Source organism: Rhyacophila brunnea, unplaced genomic scaffold (assembly GCF_057557595.1).
Source record: "Rhyacophila brunnea isolate RB1 unplaced genomic scaffold, BYU_Rbru_1.0 scaffold_13, whole genome shotgun sequence".
Lineage (NCBI taxonomy): Eukaryota > Metazoa > Arthropoda > Insecta > Trichoptera > Rhyacophilidae > Rhyacophila > Rhyacophila brunnea.
In genome coordinates this window covers 10,887,930-10,906,717 of record NW_028232785.1, presented here as the reverse complement: position 1 = coordinate 10,906,717, position 18,788 = coordinate 10,887,930, and the positions used below count along the sequence as shown (strand labels likewise).

The 18,788-nt window shown below is 35.7% G+C and overlaps 1 protein-coding gene across 1 annotated transcript in view; it reads left to right on the top strand.

Moving 5' to 3' along the window:
• Positions 1-18,788, top strand: part of LOC147076463 (cytochrome P450 9e2-like) — a 40,768-nt gene that overhangs the window by 18,432 nt on the left and 3,548 nt on the right. The window contains exons 3-8 of the mRNA XM_085940288.1: positions 1,214-1,377; positions 2,372-2,515; positions 3,729-3,934; positions 5,226-5,466; positions 13,058-13,279; positions 13,961-14,061. Of these exons, the coding sequence (XP_085796414.1) occupies positions 1,214-1,377; positions 2,372-2,515; positions 3,729-3,934; positions 5,226-5,466; positions 13,058-13,279; positions 13,961-14,061 (1,078 nt within the window). The remainder of the gene's footprint in view (positions 1-1,213; positions 1,378-2,371; positions 2,516-3,728; positions 3,935-5,225; positions 5,467-13,057; positions 13,280-13,960; positions 14,062-18,788) is intronic.

The following is an 18,788-nucleotide window of genomic DNA, read 5'->3' as shown; positions in this document are numbered from 1 at the left end:
ATCAGTTAGTTTTGGCAGTTGGCTTCACGTGGATTCAATCAAATTTTTGTTGTAACGTAAAAACTTTTAATAAACTATTTTTTTTCTTCAACGATTAGTTCACAAAATTTTAGAATGTAACACTCTTTTATTGAACATACATTATTTCGAAATCACCATTATAATAATAAATATACTTATCATAATTTATAGCACTACAGCCCTTGGCCTACTTCAAAAGTTTCCTCCATCCTGGACAATTCACTGCCGACACTCTCCAGTAGCTTTGATCGAGCATTCTTAAAGTCCAACCTTCTCAGTTTACTGTCTATACACGTGGCCGATCCATTTTCATATGCCACTTGATCTTTTCGCCCTCCAAAAAGTACGTTCACCTCCAAATGTCATTTTTATGAACAGCAGATTCCAAACCAGAACCAAAAATTCTCGGAATTCTACAAACAAACTAATAGGACACAGGTGGCTCAATTGTAAAGCATATGGCACGAATCAAAGGGATGCGATTATATCTGAGGTGTTTTGAAACACACAATAATAGGTACAGGGATCACAGAAATAATAGAAGCTGAAATACCTAACGGGTACGGAGAAGCAGGTAACCGATTTTGAGTAAGGAAGAATACCTTGATAAATTTAAACGCGTGTTAAGAATACGTCATACGTCGAATACTGACAACTGCTCTCGGCTTATGCATTGACGCCAATGACATTAATACGGACGACGCATCTGGAAAAAAATGACACTCATTTTTTTGTCGGCTCTGTCGAATGGCATATTCTGTTCCAACGCCATTACAATAAAGGTGATATTGCTATAAATTCCCGATGCGTGATATCACATAATGGAAATTGCGTGACGTCTACCTATAAATACATGTGCGAATGTCGCTATGCGCGAATTTACTTGCTAGCTACTGTATTGAGTGCGTTGTCCATTAATAATGTCATTGATTGACGCTCATTTAATATTGGTGTATTACAAACACTATTGCACGTACATATAATGCGTGTTTCATTTTCGTAGGACACTCACACATTCAAAACTCTGCATCAAAATGTAGCGTATTGAATATAGCCTATCGGAATTATATTTATTATCTGTTCTGTGAGTAGGTAATAATAATATGTTCTTATGTTTTTAATTTTCATCGGCTATTCGCCATTCACTGACGCTGTTGTTATTGAACTATTTTTCTTTTTTTGTTTCTTTCAGATATGTTGGTGCTTACCAGTTCACCAAGCCTTTGGTCATGATCCGAGATTTGGAAATGCTGAAGCAAATCGCCATCAGAGACTTTGACGTCTTTCTGGACCACGCGTCTGTAATGGACGAGAGGAACGAGCCGCTTTTCGGGAACCATTTATTCGCTCTAAGAGGTATGCTTTCAAATTAATAAATTCACATATATATATATAATATAGGTATATATAATATAGATAGTACACCTTTTTATACCTACGGCCTACTTTTATATCTCTGTTAGTAGTAATATTTTCTAACCACCCACCGGTTCCACAGTAATGATGATTCATAAAATAGGGAAGTAACTTTACTTTATAAAATTTATTAGAGTTACAGCATATACTTAATAATAATTACTTAACAAATACTTTATGTCAGGCTTTCGCTCAATTTGGCAAAATAAATCTTTATACAACAACTTATCTATCTTTTTATTAATAATTATACTTTGCATACATAGAAGCATGAAGTCTGATGAAATTACATTTAATTAATTAAATTATGACAATTTTCGACACCCACGGTGGCCGCGCGGCTTAAGCGTTGGACTATCACGCCGTGGGTCTCAGGTTCAAATCCTGGGTGTGGCAAGTACACATATTGTTTTTAATTTGTGTTTGAGTCAGGGTATGGACCTAATAGGTTGAGCAAGTGGCTGATCTGTTAATACAAACCTCTGTTAATACAAACCTCTACTCTGTGGAGGCCCATATGATCCTATTAGGATCGGACATAGTGTGTGTAATACACCAATATTAAATGAGCGTTAATGCATAAACCGAGAGCAATTTGTTAGTATTCGACGAGTGATGTATTCTTGACACGTGTTTAAATTCATTCCGTATTCTTCCTTACTCGAGATCGGTTGCCTGCTTCTCCTTACTCGATAGGTATTTCAGTTCCCATTATTTCTGAGTTCCCTGGTTATCTGTAATATTATCAATATTTTATGTTTGTAAGGATACTGAATTTTAAAAAGGTTATAAATCGTTGGAAAGCCATAGGACGAGATATCTAAACTGGCGACCAAAATGGTCGCATTGTGTTGTGTTTAGTCTTTTTTTGGCTGACGTATTTTAATGGTGTGTATTTTTTAATTTGTTTTTTTTTTTACCATTTTCGTTACAGGCCAGAAATGGAAAGATATGAGGGCCACGCTAAGTCCTGCTTTTACGAGTTCTAAAATGAGGAACATGTTTGAATTCGTCGCCGAATGTGGCCAGCAAATGGCTGACTTCTTCGTGAAAGAAATGGAGTTGCCAGACAACAAAAGTCAGTAATTTTACATTTATCTTTAACAGTGATACGTATTAACCTACTAATAGAAGTTGAAATTAAGAGAAGGATCAATATTGTGCTAGGCAGTAGCGAAGGGTGGAGGTGGACTGTTAAGATCCGCCATAAATCGTCCACATTAAACTTTGTTAGTCATACGTATTTGTTTTTATTAGACTAAGACTACAAATATTTACAGATGGTATTGGTTAGTTTTTAAAAATCAATAATTAAACTCTCCCTAAACCAAACCATAACAGTTTAAGTATATTTTGGGCGATACGACAAAATTGTGCATACTTTTTCATGGATACTTATTTGTTTTCGTTGGATAAACAACAATACAATGCAGTTCCACCATGAATTGACAGTTAACAAAATAAAAGAAATTAAAGAATGTGAATTATTAATATTGTTGGTTCATTTTTTGAAATTCATTAAGCCCTGCCATTGCCCACTGAAGTCTAAAGATGGCGGTGGCCCTGCCTAATCCAAACTATAATAGATAAAAATATTATTCTATCTATAAAAGTTATGTATGATTTAATTGCATAATTTTAGATATTTTATAGATAGACGAGTATTTTTTGACTATTGTCTATAATGGCTTGGTTTCGCAGGGTTCAATTGAATTTTAAAAACTAACTTGTTGAAAAAAAATCGTTTTCTTAAACGGTTCATGTTCAAACACGCGCGTTAACATGATCTTACTCCCTACTTCATTTACCGTTTGTCAATTTATGGCAATGGTCGTATGTTGTAGCTTAACCACTGGGAAATGCCAATAGAAATGGCGTATTTCAAAAAAATACTACCTTAGTCTTAGGTCAATAATAATATAAAACCATCATTATTCGTAGGATGTTTTTTTTCACATTTGAAGTGAAGACATAGCTTATAATCAGTATCTTTAGAATTTTCTTCAAATGTGTTAATCTTGCCCATTTTTTGAATAATAAAATGCCTAATTCTTGTCAAACAAATGTTTAAAATAAATATAAAGGATAAGAAGGCTTCAAAATTATATAAATAGACTATCTACAACGTTTAAGAAATGTTCAGGTTAATGCTTTGAAAATACCATAAAATCTCTATTTTGACCTTCGTTCGGCAACTGCTACTGAGTATTTATATACAAAATCGAAATATATTATAGTAATACGTATGTTTATGTAAAAATGCCTTAGTCCTGGTATATATTCATTTTCAGAAAGGGGACTCCTGGAAGTGGAAATGAAGGACGCCTTCACGAGGTACACGAATGACGTCATCGCCTCGACAGCCTTCGGGGTCAAGGTGGACTCCCTGAGAGACAGGGAGAACGTCTTCTACACAATGGGCAAAGAGGTCAGCAGCTTCACGGGTTTGAAGTCGGCCAAGTTCTTCGGGAAACTCGTGATTCCCAGGCTTATGGCGGTAATAAACAGGGTTACAAGTAAATTGGCGTGAGCTGTTGCACCGGATAGAGATGGACGCGTAGCATTGAAATCAAAAATGATGCATTGTTTGTGCAGCATTATTTTCTCAAGCACCTACTTGAAATTTTATCAGATTCAATAATAACCAAAAATTGATATTTGATAGGTACGACTTGGTACCTACTTACGAGCACATACTTGCCAATCTACTTTTGAATCATTCAAAATTCTATATAAATAATATATAGGTACGATTTAATTGTATTTCTAATTTACTTACCTACCTATTTTCTTATGTCATTCCCTTCTATTCCGATTGTTTTTAAATGTTTTATTTAGACATGAATTTGAACTCAATGCTATACGGCCATCTGTTTCCGATACAACAGATCACGGTGAACTGTACCTATACATGCAATTATCCGAACACCAGTGGCGGCTCGACGATTTTCTGGGTGGTGGGGTTTAGCCATTATTATTAAATATACATACCTACCTACTTTCTTATATTATACATTATATACCAAGATACTACTTATAATATGATGTTATTGATGAAGAAATGAGTAATTTTTCCGAATAAATAATATGGTTTTCTGAGTCGTTTAATAATTATTATAGACTTACCGTTATCAGTTTTGAAAAACGACATACAGCGAGAGTTTTTACTCACCATGGAGTCATTTGATTGGCTCCCCAGTATGATAAAGTAAATTAAATAGTTCATTTAATCATGTAATTCAGTAGGTATATTGTGACTGTGATAAAAATATCGAACGCGTATTTTTGACATAACGAAGTGGGGATGGTCCCTACGAACCCTTAAGATAGAGCCGCCCCTGCCGAACACTAATAAACAGATCTGTTGTATCTACCTTTATAATTTTTTTTATTCTCCAAATAATTTAAATCCAATGACAGTAATAGAAAGTTGGTTTGACACTTCCGGAATAAAAGGGTAGTTTGTTACTACCAATTTTAACCGTAAAGCGCTTGCCTTTCACCCGGGGGCTCCAGGTTCCATCGCAGTGAGGTTGCAATACATCAGTGGCGAATTGTGGAAGTTGTTGAACATGCTTATTTGTTTTCTTTGAACTAAGAATACAATTAATTGCAGATGGTGTTGGTTAGTTTTCAAAAGTCAATTAAACTCTTCCTAAACCAAACCATAATGATAGGAAAACACTGGCTTAAAGCTTATAGGCATGTCTCTTGTATTCCTTTAATTCCCGGTAACTCAATTGTTATTGGATATATTATTTTCTTAAATGGTATTTTTTCATTCTCAGTTGTTAGGTGTCTCGATGCTGACCCAGGAAGTTTCCGACTTCTTCAGGAAACTGGTGAACGACAGCATGAAGACTAGGGAGGAGAGCCATATGGTCCGCGCGGACATGATCCAGCTACTCATGGAAGCAAAGAAGGGCTCGCTGAAACACGAAGCCTCCGATGGAACTTCTACTGACGACAAGGAGGCAGGCTTCGCGACAGTTGAAGAGTCGACGGTTGGAAGGACTGCCGTTAAAAGAAGTAGGTATCTTCACCAGTCACACACACAGAAAAGTGATTTAGGGGGTGGGTGTTTATAATTTGTTATTGATTTTTTGAGGCGTCGGGAGGCAAACACAATCCAGAATGTATCACTGACTTCCGTATTGACCCCCGTCTACTACTTAAGGGGGTACATGCTCAGCGTAGGTCAAAATTGAGCTTTTGTTCTATTTTCAAAGCATGATCCTGGACATACCTTAAACATTGTAGATAATCTATTTATATAATTTTGAAGCCTTATTATCCTTTATATTTATTTTAAACATTTGATGACTGCATAAAGTATTTTTATTACATAAAATAGTATTCTTTTAAACCTCTCGCTCCAATGTTTTAGAATATAGTCATATTTCGGTACATAACTGTGCAGTGGTGTAATAATTTATGACGAGATAATTTTAGTAAAACATTTACGATAAAAAATTATATTGATAATCTCTGTGATCCCAAATTCGACAAGAATTAGGCATTTTATTATTCAAAAAATAGGCAAGATTAACACATTTGAAGATAATTCTAAAGATACTCATTATAAGCTATGTCTTTGACCATTCAAGTGTGATAAACATTCTACGAATAATGATTGCTTTATAATAATTATCGGCCTAAGAATAAGGTAGTGTTTTTTTGAAATACGCCATTTCTTTTGTCATTCCCCAGTGGTTAAGCTACAACATACGGCCGTAGCCATAAATTGACAAACTAAAATTGAAGTAGGGAGTAAGATCATGATAACGCGCGTGTTTGAACATGTACCTAACCGAAAAAAAAATCTTTTTTTTTAAACGGTCCATTTTGACCCACGCTGAGAACGTCCGCCCTTAAAGCTTCTCATCATTTTCCTTGCGTACATTCCCCATACTGAGATACTCCGCTTGAGTCTAGCGATAAACACCTAGCCTGCAGATATAACTACAGGTACTCGCTCATCTATGAGTTATTACAATCTGTTGCATCCACAAGTGGTTATTGTGTGCGTATCAATGACATGCGTATGTATAGCAATGGCGAGGGGTGGAGGTAGACTGTTAAGATCCACCATAAATGGTGCACACCAAACTTTGTCAGTCATACTTATTAGTTTTCGCGAACTAAGAATACAATTATTTGCAGATGGTGCTGGCTAGTTTTTAAAATTCAATTAAATGGTGCCTAAATCAAACCATTATAGTTTAAGTATGCTGTGGGCGATCCGATAAAAATATTGCACACTTTTTCAGTCATACTTATTTGTTTTCGTTGAATTAAGAATACATAATGGTATTACAGATGGTGTTGGTATCGATAGAAAATATTCTTCTATCTATAAAATATTCAAAGTTATGTATGATTCAATTGCATAATTATAGATATTTTATAGATATTTTTTGAAAACAAATAATTATGAATGAAAAAATGTGCACAATTTTGTGATATCGCCCAAAAGACACTAAAACTATTATGGTTTGGTTTAGGCAGAGCTTAATTTATTATATTAGGGTTATAAACTAACCAATAACATCTGTAAATTGTAGTCTTAGTTCAATAAAAACAAATATGTATGATTGACATAGTTTAGTGTGCACTATTTATGTTGAATATTAACAGCCTACCTCCACCCTTCGCTACTGCTAGAGAAAGTAATGCTATATTATTGATGTTAAACAAAATACAGTTGACAATAGCAACTGTGTCAATAATCATATATTTGCTCTACGTAATTTCTAAGCACTAAAAGACGTCGCATCTGTGCGTTTTCAAGATTAAATTGTTTCACTATAATAGGTACTTCTAAAAATTGATTAACAACCCACGATGGCCGAGCAGCTAACGCATCGGCTTTTAATTACGTGACCCCAGGTTTGAATCCTCTTCTTCTTCCACGGCGCTACATCCCGGGGTGGGATTTGGCCTCCTCCACAACCGCTCTCCACTCACTCCGGTCTCTCGCCACACTTCTCCAGTTACCGGGTCTTCCTATATGAAGCCAGCCCACTTCTACGGCATCAGCCCATCTCCTTCTTGGACGGCCTCTGGGCCTCTTCCGCTGGGGTAGCCACTTCGACATGATCCTTGGCGCTCTAACTTCAGGCATTCTCTCCACATGTCCCGCCCATCGTAGTCTTTGGGACTTACAGTATCTTATGATTGTTTGCTGTTCAATCAGCTCTTCCAACTCGTGGTTCATTTTTATTCTGTAGTTCCCATTTTCCAACGTGGGTCCAAAGATTTTGCGGAGTATTTTGCGCTCGAAGACAGCTAATTTGTTTTCCTCGTTTTGAGTTAAGCACCAAGTCTCACAGCCGTAAGTGACCACTGGCCTTATAATTGTTTTATATATTAGAAGTTTACTTCTTAGGCCTAGAATTTTCGACCCCACCAGTCGCTTGCAGGCATCCCAGCATTTATTCCCGGAGATAAGGCGGATTTTTATCTCCTCTGCTGTCTTATTTTGGGTATTTAGGCTGAATCCAAATACACATTGTGTTTCAATTTGTGTTTGGAGCCAAGTATGGACGTAATAGGTTGAGCAAGTGGCTGACATCCATTTCTCATTAAAACAAAAATCTGTTAATACAAACCGCCACTCTGTAGAGGCCCATATGATCTTATAAGGATTGGACATGGTCAAGAGAGAAAAATTGATTATTTATTGGAGTCTACAATACAGTCGAGCTCGGTTATTACGATCACGGATATAGCAAGATCTCGGATGTAACGAGGAAACATTCGTTGACATTTCAGTTTATGATTTTTTCCATATGTTTATTCACTTTTATAACAAACTCTTTATCGATTATACCGAGCTAAAATATCATCAAAAATTTTCTTAAAACTGTTAATGTGTCGATTGTTTAAAAACATTTCGACCCTGCAATAAAATCCGACCGGATAGGAAGCCGCCGTGTTCGGATTACGTTTATGATACTAGTTAAGTGTTTAAATACTTACCTAACTGGTGTTTTTGCCAACAAGATAAAAAGTATCCACGCATATAATGGTTGAAAACAAAATCCAAAGTTTGTGAAGTAAGTAGGTACCTACCAGCGTTCATTACAATAAACAACTTCGGTACAGTTCGGTTATGAGGAATACAGCGGAAAACACATTTTGAAAATACCCGATATACTGGATTATTTGTTAGTTTGGGTTAGTTTAGGTTAGGTTAGGTTTAGTTAGGTTAAACTAACGAATAATTCAGTATATCGGCTATTTTTAAAATGTGTTTTCCGCTGTATTCCTCATAACCGAATGAGATACCCGGGGTTCCAGCGGCTAGCTCAGGTGTCCATCAAACCCCGGATTCACAAAAAAAGGAGAGTTAAACGATTGGAGCGTAAATAAAACACGGCCTTTCGTGCTCGTAACGTGGTCTTCTTATATTTTCTTAATTTTTAGTTTTACAAATTATATTTGGGATTTTTACAGTTGTAGTCGTCAGGTCCGTACGATTTGAAAACCAGACGCTCACTGACTTTTTTTCTCTTTTTCAAATTTCGCGTACCCACGCCGTCCAACAAAAAGGACTCTCGTGATTGGCCAAATTTTATCGCGTGATGTTTTTGATTTGACGAATCACGAGGACCACCCCGGCGCAGGCGCGTGGAAATTTGAACGTTGCCGGCAAGCGCGGCAAAATTTATTATATATGAATAAGTACTTATATTTAATCTTAAAATTATCTCTTTCATCCATCATCATTTATACTTTAAAATCTATCTTAATTACACCTCCGCCCAGTAAGTGATTTTCACGCACCGGACGAAGGCCTTTACTCATGAATAAAAAATAAAAAAATTACGTAGTTGAGCAAGGAATCAGATTAAATGTTCTATGAAGCCGTTTCTAGAGGTCAGGGTTACGTTTCGACTTACGACTACTAAATGATTATTTTACACCTAGAGAAGCCCGCCTGTAACAGGGGTGTATCACGAACTGTACCACAACTTCTTTTGTAGTTTATGAATGCCATGCTTGTTTCGGAGAAAAATTCTAATTGTCTATTTTTGTTTGAATTGCGACTTTTTGTGTTGTGACCACTCATTTAAAAATACATATTGTCTGATATAACGAGTAACGCTTACAACGAGCAAATTCAGTCGGTCCCATCTTCCTCGTAATAACCAAGTTCGACTGTATTAAAATTGAGTAATTTTTTAAAACATGGGTTTCGCCTTTCCGCATCTTCAGGCACTATGTACACTGACACAAAATACAATATTAATTCTCGTTTATAACTGGTGTTTTTTTTTTGTTAGATAGAACATTTATGAAAGCGTTAACTGTCAAACTGAGCTATGATACTGCGCTTACTTTTTGACGTTTATGACCAGTATACTCAGCTGGCAATTCATCGTGAATAGAGTCACGCTTGAATAACGCTTACAAATTAACCAAGTTTACTTTGAAAATCAGTTATTGATTCATGCAACTTATTGACGGTGTTATATTGCAAAGTTGCATTCAGTGATTAAGCTAAATTTTGACTGAACAGATTTGTTAATAAGAAAAATTGGCGCATATGAAGAAGACCAATCCAGAAGAGACTTTACTAACTGCATTACATCCACAAAAATGCATCATTTAATGTGGTTTATATGCTGGTGGCATCATTGGACCTTACATATTTCTTCAAAAATAAGGCCGAAGTTCGCGTCACGGTCAATGGAGATCGTTACCATACCATAATTAATGATTTGTGTGGAGTAACAGTCGACCAATCTCGAGTGTGGAAGAATATGAGATAAACTTAAACATGTGTTTGTCCTTTGTTTGATAACTGTTCTCAGCTTGTGACGCTCATTCAATGTTAATATATTTGAAGGTTGCAACACATTATTGCATGTCTATAATGTGTTTCATTTTCGTAGGATACTCACACATTCAAAACCCTGCTTCAAAATGTAGTGTATCGGGGTATAGCCTATCTAAATTGTATTTAGTAATCTGTTCTGTGGCCGCAATACTAGAAGAATCTGTCCTTCTATGTACCTATTGATTACTTAAAACACTTTAAAATGTAATTTATTATCAGTAAAATAATGTAGTAAATCATATCTTTCGAATTTTGTCACTAGATGCCTCCGATAAATCAACAGAATGATAACGTCATACGAATTCAATGTAATTTAAACTTATTAAAAACGGTGATAAAACACGTTTTGGTTTGAAAATTGACTTATTGTGGTATACCTACTATAATAGAACATAGATGGCGTTGATAGTCATAATATGTAAGACACCTTCTATTATTTATAGTCCAAATTCTTTTCTCAAATAGAATAGTAAAAAAACTTATAAATTGAAATTCTATCAATTATTACCCTCAACCGTTGGTATTGATTTTAATTTTACTGCCTTAACTAGGCTTACCATAATTATGACAGGAACAGGATATAGGGCAAAGAAACAAATTTAACCACCAAAAATTTTTTTATTACCTATAAAAATATGTACAAAAGAAGAATGCAGAAGGTCTGCTGCAGCAGAAATTTAAATTATTTCATTTATTTGAGGCGTCTAAATACAAAAAGCGACAAGTCCACAATTTAATATTTTCGGGAAACAACGTTTTTATGTTTCAAGCTTCAATTATTTGTTTTAACGTGAGATTATTTTTTCCGTTGTATTCTATGTCGAAATTAGAACCATATGGCAATTTGTTTCAGCCGATAAACTCATAAATATAGGCAAAATAAAATTAGACGTAGCCCTATTTGTATTTCACTTTTTAATTTACTCCGCATAAGGCACATATTTCCGTGGCACTGTCATGAGTTTACCAGATGCTGCAGCATGGGAGACACCCTTTTCAATATTGAACGTTCCCTTATTGGTTGACTTAAACACGCGTGAAATCAACCAAGCTTTAAATAATATGAAACATGGACTTGAGGTGCTTTTTGTAATAAATCAAAACTTAAAATATTTTTTTCGTAGGGTTATGTCGCATTTTGGAATTTATAGATCAATACATATTGTGTAAAATTATACAAAGAATACGTGCGTATTTTTTTCTCGATTTTGACCAAATGTGGACTTATCGCTTTTTGGAATTCTCATTTATTGTACCAGTCGTACTTCTCCTTGGAATGAACTTTTTTCGCACCCTCCCAGCTGTCTCATCACATATACGCTACTACAGCCAACCATGACAATTTATTATCGACAATCAACAACAGCAAGAATAAAATGCCAAACCCGCTGGGACCAATGTGTGAAACCGGGACGTATGGTTAGCCTAGCCTTAAGTTCTATTCTACAGATTCTCAGGCCAACCATCGCCCCCGATCGTGAAAAGTCATTTTTGAGTCGTTTCCTGGAGTTGTGACTGAATTGGAACAATTCGTATTTTTTGGGCACGATTGTGTTGAGGATTATCGAGAACATATCCAAATTAACTTCGAGCTTCCAAGTGTAACCGCACATGCGTGTCCTGTCTTGCGTTTGACATAACAACACAAATTTGGCATTTATATAATGAAATGAAGACTGACTTTATAAAACAAAAATAATATCCTAGTAAATACAATCAACAACTCGTTAGATACTTGTCAAATTAGTGTCATTCGTGGCGAGGGGTGGATGTAGGCTGTTAAGATTCGACATAAATAGTACACACTATACTTTGTCAGTAAAACGTATTTGTTTTCATTGAACTAAGACTACAAATTACAGATGGTGCTTGCTAGTTTTTAAAAATTAATTAAACCCTGCCCAACCAAACCGTAATAGTTTAGGTATGTTATGGACGATCCGTTACATAATATTACAGATTGTGTTAGTTAGTTTTTTTAAAATTCATTAAGCCCTGCCTAAACCAAATATTCTTCTATCGATAAAATTAAAATTATGTATAGTTTAATGACATAATTTTAGATATTTTATAGATAAACGAATATTTTTTCACTATTATCTAGTATATTATACTACTTGGATTAGGGAGGGTTTAATTGAATTTTAAAAACTTACAAACACTACCTACACATTATAGTCATAGTTTAATTAAAAATCAGTGAAAACAAATATGTTTGACTGACAAAGTCTGGTGTACACTATTTATGTTGGCTCTTAACAGCCTACCTCAACCTTCGCCACTGATGTCATCTCCAATAATTGGTATTACCAATGGATATTTTTTGGTTAACTTACTAATGTGAACATTAGCAACTGAGGATATATTATTATGAGCCAATCAAATCAAGTTTCAACACGATCGAATTGGTATCTGAATCGTTCCGTGTAATTGCTATTTAAAGTCGACGATCGCTGAAACTGGTTGGATCCGCAAGTCTGCTCGTGTAATTAGACCTTTAAAGATATATAGTACCTTCACTTCGACCATGTCCGATCCTAATAAGATCATATGGACCTCCACAGAGTGGAGGTTTGTATTAACAGATTTTATTTTTACGAGAAATGAATATCACCCACTTGCTCAACCTATTAGGTCCATACTCTGACTCAAACACAAATTAAAAAACAATATGTGTATTTGCCAGGCCCAGGATTCGAACCTGGGACCCGCAACACTACAGGCTGACGCTTAAGTCACTACTTATCTAATAACTCCTATTTTATATTATTTCAGATTGGTCCGACGACGAAATAGTAGCACAAGCCATCCTGTTCTTCATTGCTGGCTTCGACACGTCTGCGAGCCTCCTTTGTTTCATGGCGCACGAGCTGGCCGTCAACCAGGACGTTCAGGACAGGCTGCGGGAGGAGGTGGACGAACTGGCCGCCAAGAACAACGGAAAAGTCGGCTACAACGATCTGCAGACAATGAAATACATGGACATGGTTGTATCAGGTAAATGTGATACACTATAATATTATTATCTTCGGTTATCGTTTCCTTGTTGTGGTGCTGTCGATGACAAAAATTAGTGATATTTGATTATTTGAAGATTTGAGAATGTAACATACTATGTATTGAATATACATAATTTGAAAACACCTCAGATATAATATATCTACAAGAAAACATCTCGAAAACAACACCCGACGGGACTTAACTTGTAACCACTGGATTCTCACCAATGTGCTTTCTATTTACTCGACAAGCTATTACTGCACTGTAAGCATCTGTCAAACTATCGTGAGAGTATCTTTTCATTAACATTTTGATTTTTTTCACGACCCGATTAAAATAAACGATTGCTTTACTTATCTACGTGTCTTACATATGTTTAATACGTCTTCTCCCTGTCTCACTCTCTCTTACACACTTCCACAGCTACTCTCACGTGTTACAAATAAATCAACATGACATGTCACAAGGCCTAAGCAACTTAATTCATAAAACTCACTTGCATTTTTATTTTAATTTTAGATAACATCATTATATCTATGAAAGATTAGAAATCCTTTTTATTTATATCAAATCGAGCTTTGCTGTTGTGTCAAAACAAATATTATATAATCCAAAGTATGTTCTATATTGAACGATCCATTGAATAAATAGTTTAATACTATAATAATTCTGTTTCAGAAACTTTACGATTGTGGCCACCCGCCGTGCTGACAGATAGAAAATGCAACAAACCCTACATCTTGCGACCGCCCTGTAACATGGAGTTGAAGAGTTACCAGGTAAAGATACAGTAGTCTTCTACTTCATTGCGTTCGAATCCCGGTGAGATCATAATATATTTACGAGATTTTCTCAAAAGTCGAGGTTTCTGATTGATTCATTACTATTACCACACTACTGTCATCGGGCCTCGTGGCCTGTTGTAGTATTGTATCTCTTCAGCGCATCTATTCTGTACACAAGGCGGCTATCGAGGGTAGTTTATCATATTTATGTGTTTAGATATTATACAGTAAAACCTCGTTAATATAAGAACACGGATAATTCGAAATTCGCCCTAAATCAAAATTTTCGCAAAAAAAAAGTCCCTTGAATATTATTTTCATATAAAACCATACCTTTAATTCGAATTTCGTAATACGAAATGATTTCAGAGTCCTGGCATATAAAAATATTCAATAAATCGTAATAAAGTACACTATTTCATGAGCCAGTCATTGAAAATTATGAAAGACTTTTTTTAAATCATAAATTGCTTATTTTGTGATGGTAATAAAAATAATCCTGACATTTTATAACCCATTGATGATTTGGTTTAGGCAGGGTTTATTTGATTTTTAAAAACTAACCAATACCATCTGTAAAATTGTAGTCTAAAGCGTCAATTAGATTGAGCTTCTTTACGAGCTGTTTGTTGGCGAATTTACAATCTGCCTGTAAAGTCGCCCAGTGTAATCATCGAACAAGCTAACAAGCAGGTTGTAAACACTCTACCGAGAAAAGTTGAAAGCCGGTCAACTTTACACGCTACACACCGGCGTGTGGGCCTACTGCGTCTGCGCAGTAGCAACCTCCCGGTAAAAAAATGAATTACGTTCTGTCAAAATAGTCGCTGGCTTGTGGCTTCTCAGCGAATGGAAAGTTTTGTGTGTGATCATCAAATCGCAGTAGCTGAATCGCCCGCTTTTAAATTCGCCAACAAACAGCTTGTAAAGAATCTCAATGTAATTGACGCTATAGTTCAATAAAAACAAATAATACGTATGACTGACAAAGTTTAATGTGCACTATTTATGGCGGATCTTAACAGCCTATCTCCACCCTTCGCTACTGTTTGATACCATATAGATTTATTTTATTACGATCAATGTATGCTGATAATTTATTATTACCAATTTAAGTTGTATAGTATTATCTGACATGTCTTATAATATTGGGATCAATTGATAAAATATATTATAAAATTCATTTTATCAATGATCGATCCCTCGCGTGCTGTCAATTCAATGATAACAATAGCGAAAAAACTGGTAACATCATCAGATAAGAAATATTATGTATTGTAATCGGTTATAAGTATTTATTATATTAATGCAATAAGGCCTATCTATTAATACTGTCAAAAAAGGTTTATGATAAGATAAGACTTATTTACTAATCGATCAAAAATCAGTAGGTACCATGTTACACACATACAATTAAGATTAATTTTAATAACAGATGATAATTGCCGCTTGTCAAACAATGATTTACTGCATTCGTAGATAAAGATGGTTTAATCGGAGGCCGGTGTCAGAAGATAAGATCTCTCTTGAAAGTTCGCGGTGACATCGCTAGACAACGTAAGCACTTAGGCAGACTTAAAATGCCATTCCCTTTCATTATTTTTAGTCTTAAATTGAATGCAAAATTGACAGGTGCATACCCACCCATTTTACTATCTAAAAGTGACTAATACAATAAAAATCAAACATACTTATCAAGTCCAACAGCGACGGTTTTAGGTACGCGGAGATCTGATGCACTGACAAGTTTGGAGGCCCTATTGTGATTTCTTCAAACTAAGATGTCGATACTTCCGCTGCGGGGTGGAAAAATTGTGATGATCGTATTCGTTCCTTAATTAGCCGCCCCTAAGTAACGCGTGACCTGCCAACGATGGCCGAGCGGCTTACGCGTTGACTCATAATGCCATGGGTCCCAGTATCGAACCCTGCGCATGGCAAATACGCGTAATATTTTTCAATTTGTGTTTGGAATCAGAGAATGTACTTCATGGCCCCCACAAGGGGAGGGCTAACAGGGCTCTACCCTGGGGGCCCGGGCTCAGGAAGGGCCCGGCGTGACCAGTCGACCAGATAAGTAAGATAAACACAGATCACAAATTTAATCTAATAAAAAAAAAGCGCTATTTTACTTCAATGATATTAATATTTAAAAATATTTGGTTGTGTGACGCAATTTTTAACTGTGTGCCAATTACTCGACAACTCCATAATTCAAATGGATGTATATTAAAAATACAAAAATCGCTAAAAATACACCTTAATTTTACCGCGTACACCATTTGGAAAACGCTACTGCAGCGCGTCACACTGCCTTTACCCTTAGCGATAGGTAGGGGGGCTGCTTTAGAATGTGGGGGCCATGATGAACTTAATAATTTGAGTAAGTGGCTAAAACATCCATCCTAATACGATCCTAACAAGTATGCACGTTAGGCCACGATCATTCGATAAACATTTGTGTATGTGATGGCTCGCAATTAGTCGCAAGAATACCTACCCACAGGCTTTGTGTTTGTCACTAGGCTCAAAGTGTTTGGGTATGGGGAGTCGAACTGGAAAAGTCAGCGGTTGAAGCTATAAGTAGCAAGCAGGCTAAATATTTACGTTAGTTGCACCTGCGAAATTATGTTCACCTCCCGGCCTAAAAAATTAATAAAAAATTCTTATATATAGATATTTTTCGAAATGTAAAATTAAACAAAATAAAAAAGCTGATAATAACACCAGATAAGAATTATAATGTATGATTAAATTGTTTGCGAAATCGGATATATATATCAGATAATATTATAATACGAGGGTGGGTCAATAATTCCTTAGAAAAAAGCATTAAAACAGTTTTTATTTTTGTATTTTTTTTTTATTTCTCAACATAATCTCCTTGGAGCTCAATACACTTGGTTAGACGTTTCTCAATTTTTTTTAAACCGTCAGAAAAATAAGTTTTCGGAAGGTCCTCAAAATAAGCATTTGTCCAATCGATGACTTCTTCATTTGAAAAAAAACGTTGTCCACTTAGCCATTTTTTTAAGTTTGGGAAAAGGAAAAAGTCACTGGGGGCTAAATCTGGCGAATACGGTGGGTGGTCGACCAATTCGAACTTCAATTCTTCAATTTTAGCCATTGATCGTAAACATGTGTGAACACGGGCATTGTCCTGATGAAAGAGGATTTTTTTCCTGTTTAAATGAGGCCGTTTTTCTTCAATTTTGTTTTTTAGCTGGTCCAATAAAGATGCATAATAATCCCCTGTTAGTGTTTTTCCTTTTTCCAAATAGTCAACGAAAATAATTCCACGTGCATCCCAAAATACAGTAGCCATAACCTTACCAGCTGATTTTACGGTTTTCGCCATCTTTGGACATGGTTCGCCTTTCGCAATCCACTGCTTTGACTGTTCTTTCGTCTCGGAAGTATAGTGGTGTATCCATGTTTCATCTACAGTCACAAAGCGACGAAAAAATTCATCCGGATTGCGTTGCATGAGCGACAGCAGGGCTTTAGAGGCCACCACCCTATTGCGTTTATTGTCGACTGTGAGCAAACGCGGCACCCATCTTGCAGAAATTTTTTTCATGCCCAATTTGTCATGTAAAATAGAAATGACGCTACCTTTTGAGATCCCTGTAACCTCAATTATCTCACTCAACTTTAATCTTCGGTCACTTAACACCATATCGTGGATTTTATTGATCATTTCTGGTGTAGTCACCTCTACAGGACGTCCTGAGCGTGGTTCATCCTTTGTTGATGTACGACCACGTTTAAATTCATTTAACCAGTTATAAATAGTTGCAAGTGAAGGAGCAGATATGCCGTGAACTAAATCCAACTCATTTTTTATTTCCTTTGCTGTTAACCCTTTTATATTAAAATGTTTAATAACAGCTCTAAACTCAATTTTCTCCATTTTCCACAAGCAATTTTTTTTTTAAATGTACGAGAAACACACAACAACCCGACCAATCTGATTGAAACTTCGCAGCATACTGAATCGGTAGTGCCGCTGCATGAAAACAAACCGCTTACAGTACTAGTCGCGCCACCTGTCGGCTTTTCTAAGGACTTATTGACCCACCCTCGTAATACAATAAAGCGTTATTTGAACGAAATCAGAATATAATCAAAAATCAATAATAAATTACACACAATTAAGATTAATTTTAAATGCCTATTATCAAACAGTGATTTACCACATTCCAAGATAACAGTGGCGAGGGGTGGAGGTAGGCTATTAATATTCCACATAAATAGTGCACATTTATTTGTTTACACAGAACTAAAAATACAATTTGCAGATTGTGCTGGTTAGTTTTTAAAATTCAATCAAACCCCGCCTAACCAAAATATAATAGTTAGGGTATGCTATGGGTGATACATATTTGTTTTCGTTGAATCAAGAATACGAAATATTACAGATTGTTGGTACAGGTGTTGGTTAGTTGTTTAAAATTCATTAAGCCCTGCCTAAACCCAAACCATAATCGATAAAAAATATTCTTCTATCTATAAAACATCTAAGAGATTCGCAGATTTGCGAATTATATTTTAATTATAGGAGGGTACATAATAACCCAACAAATTGATCCAGATATTTTTGCCAGTCACTCGCGAATTTTGGAAGTTGCCATATGTATTTTTAAATGTATCTGAAACCGTTATCTACTGAAGTAGAGATGGCATTTAAATTAAATTTAGCGGTATATATTTTGTTACTA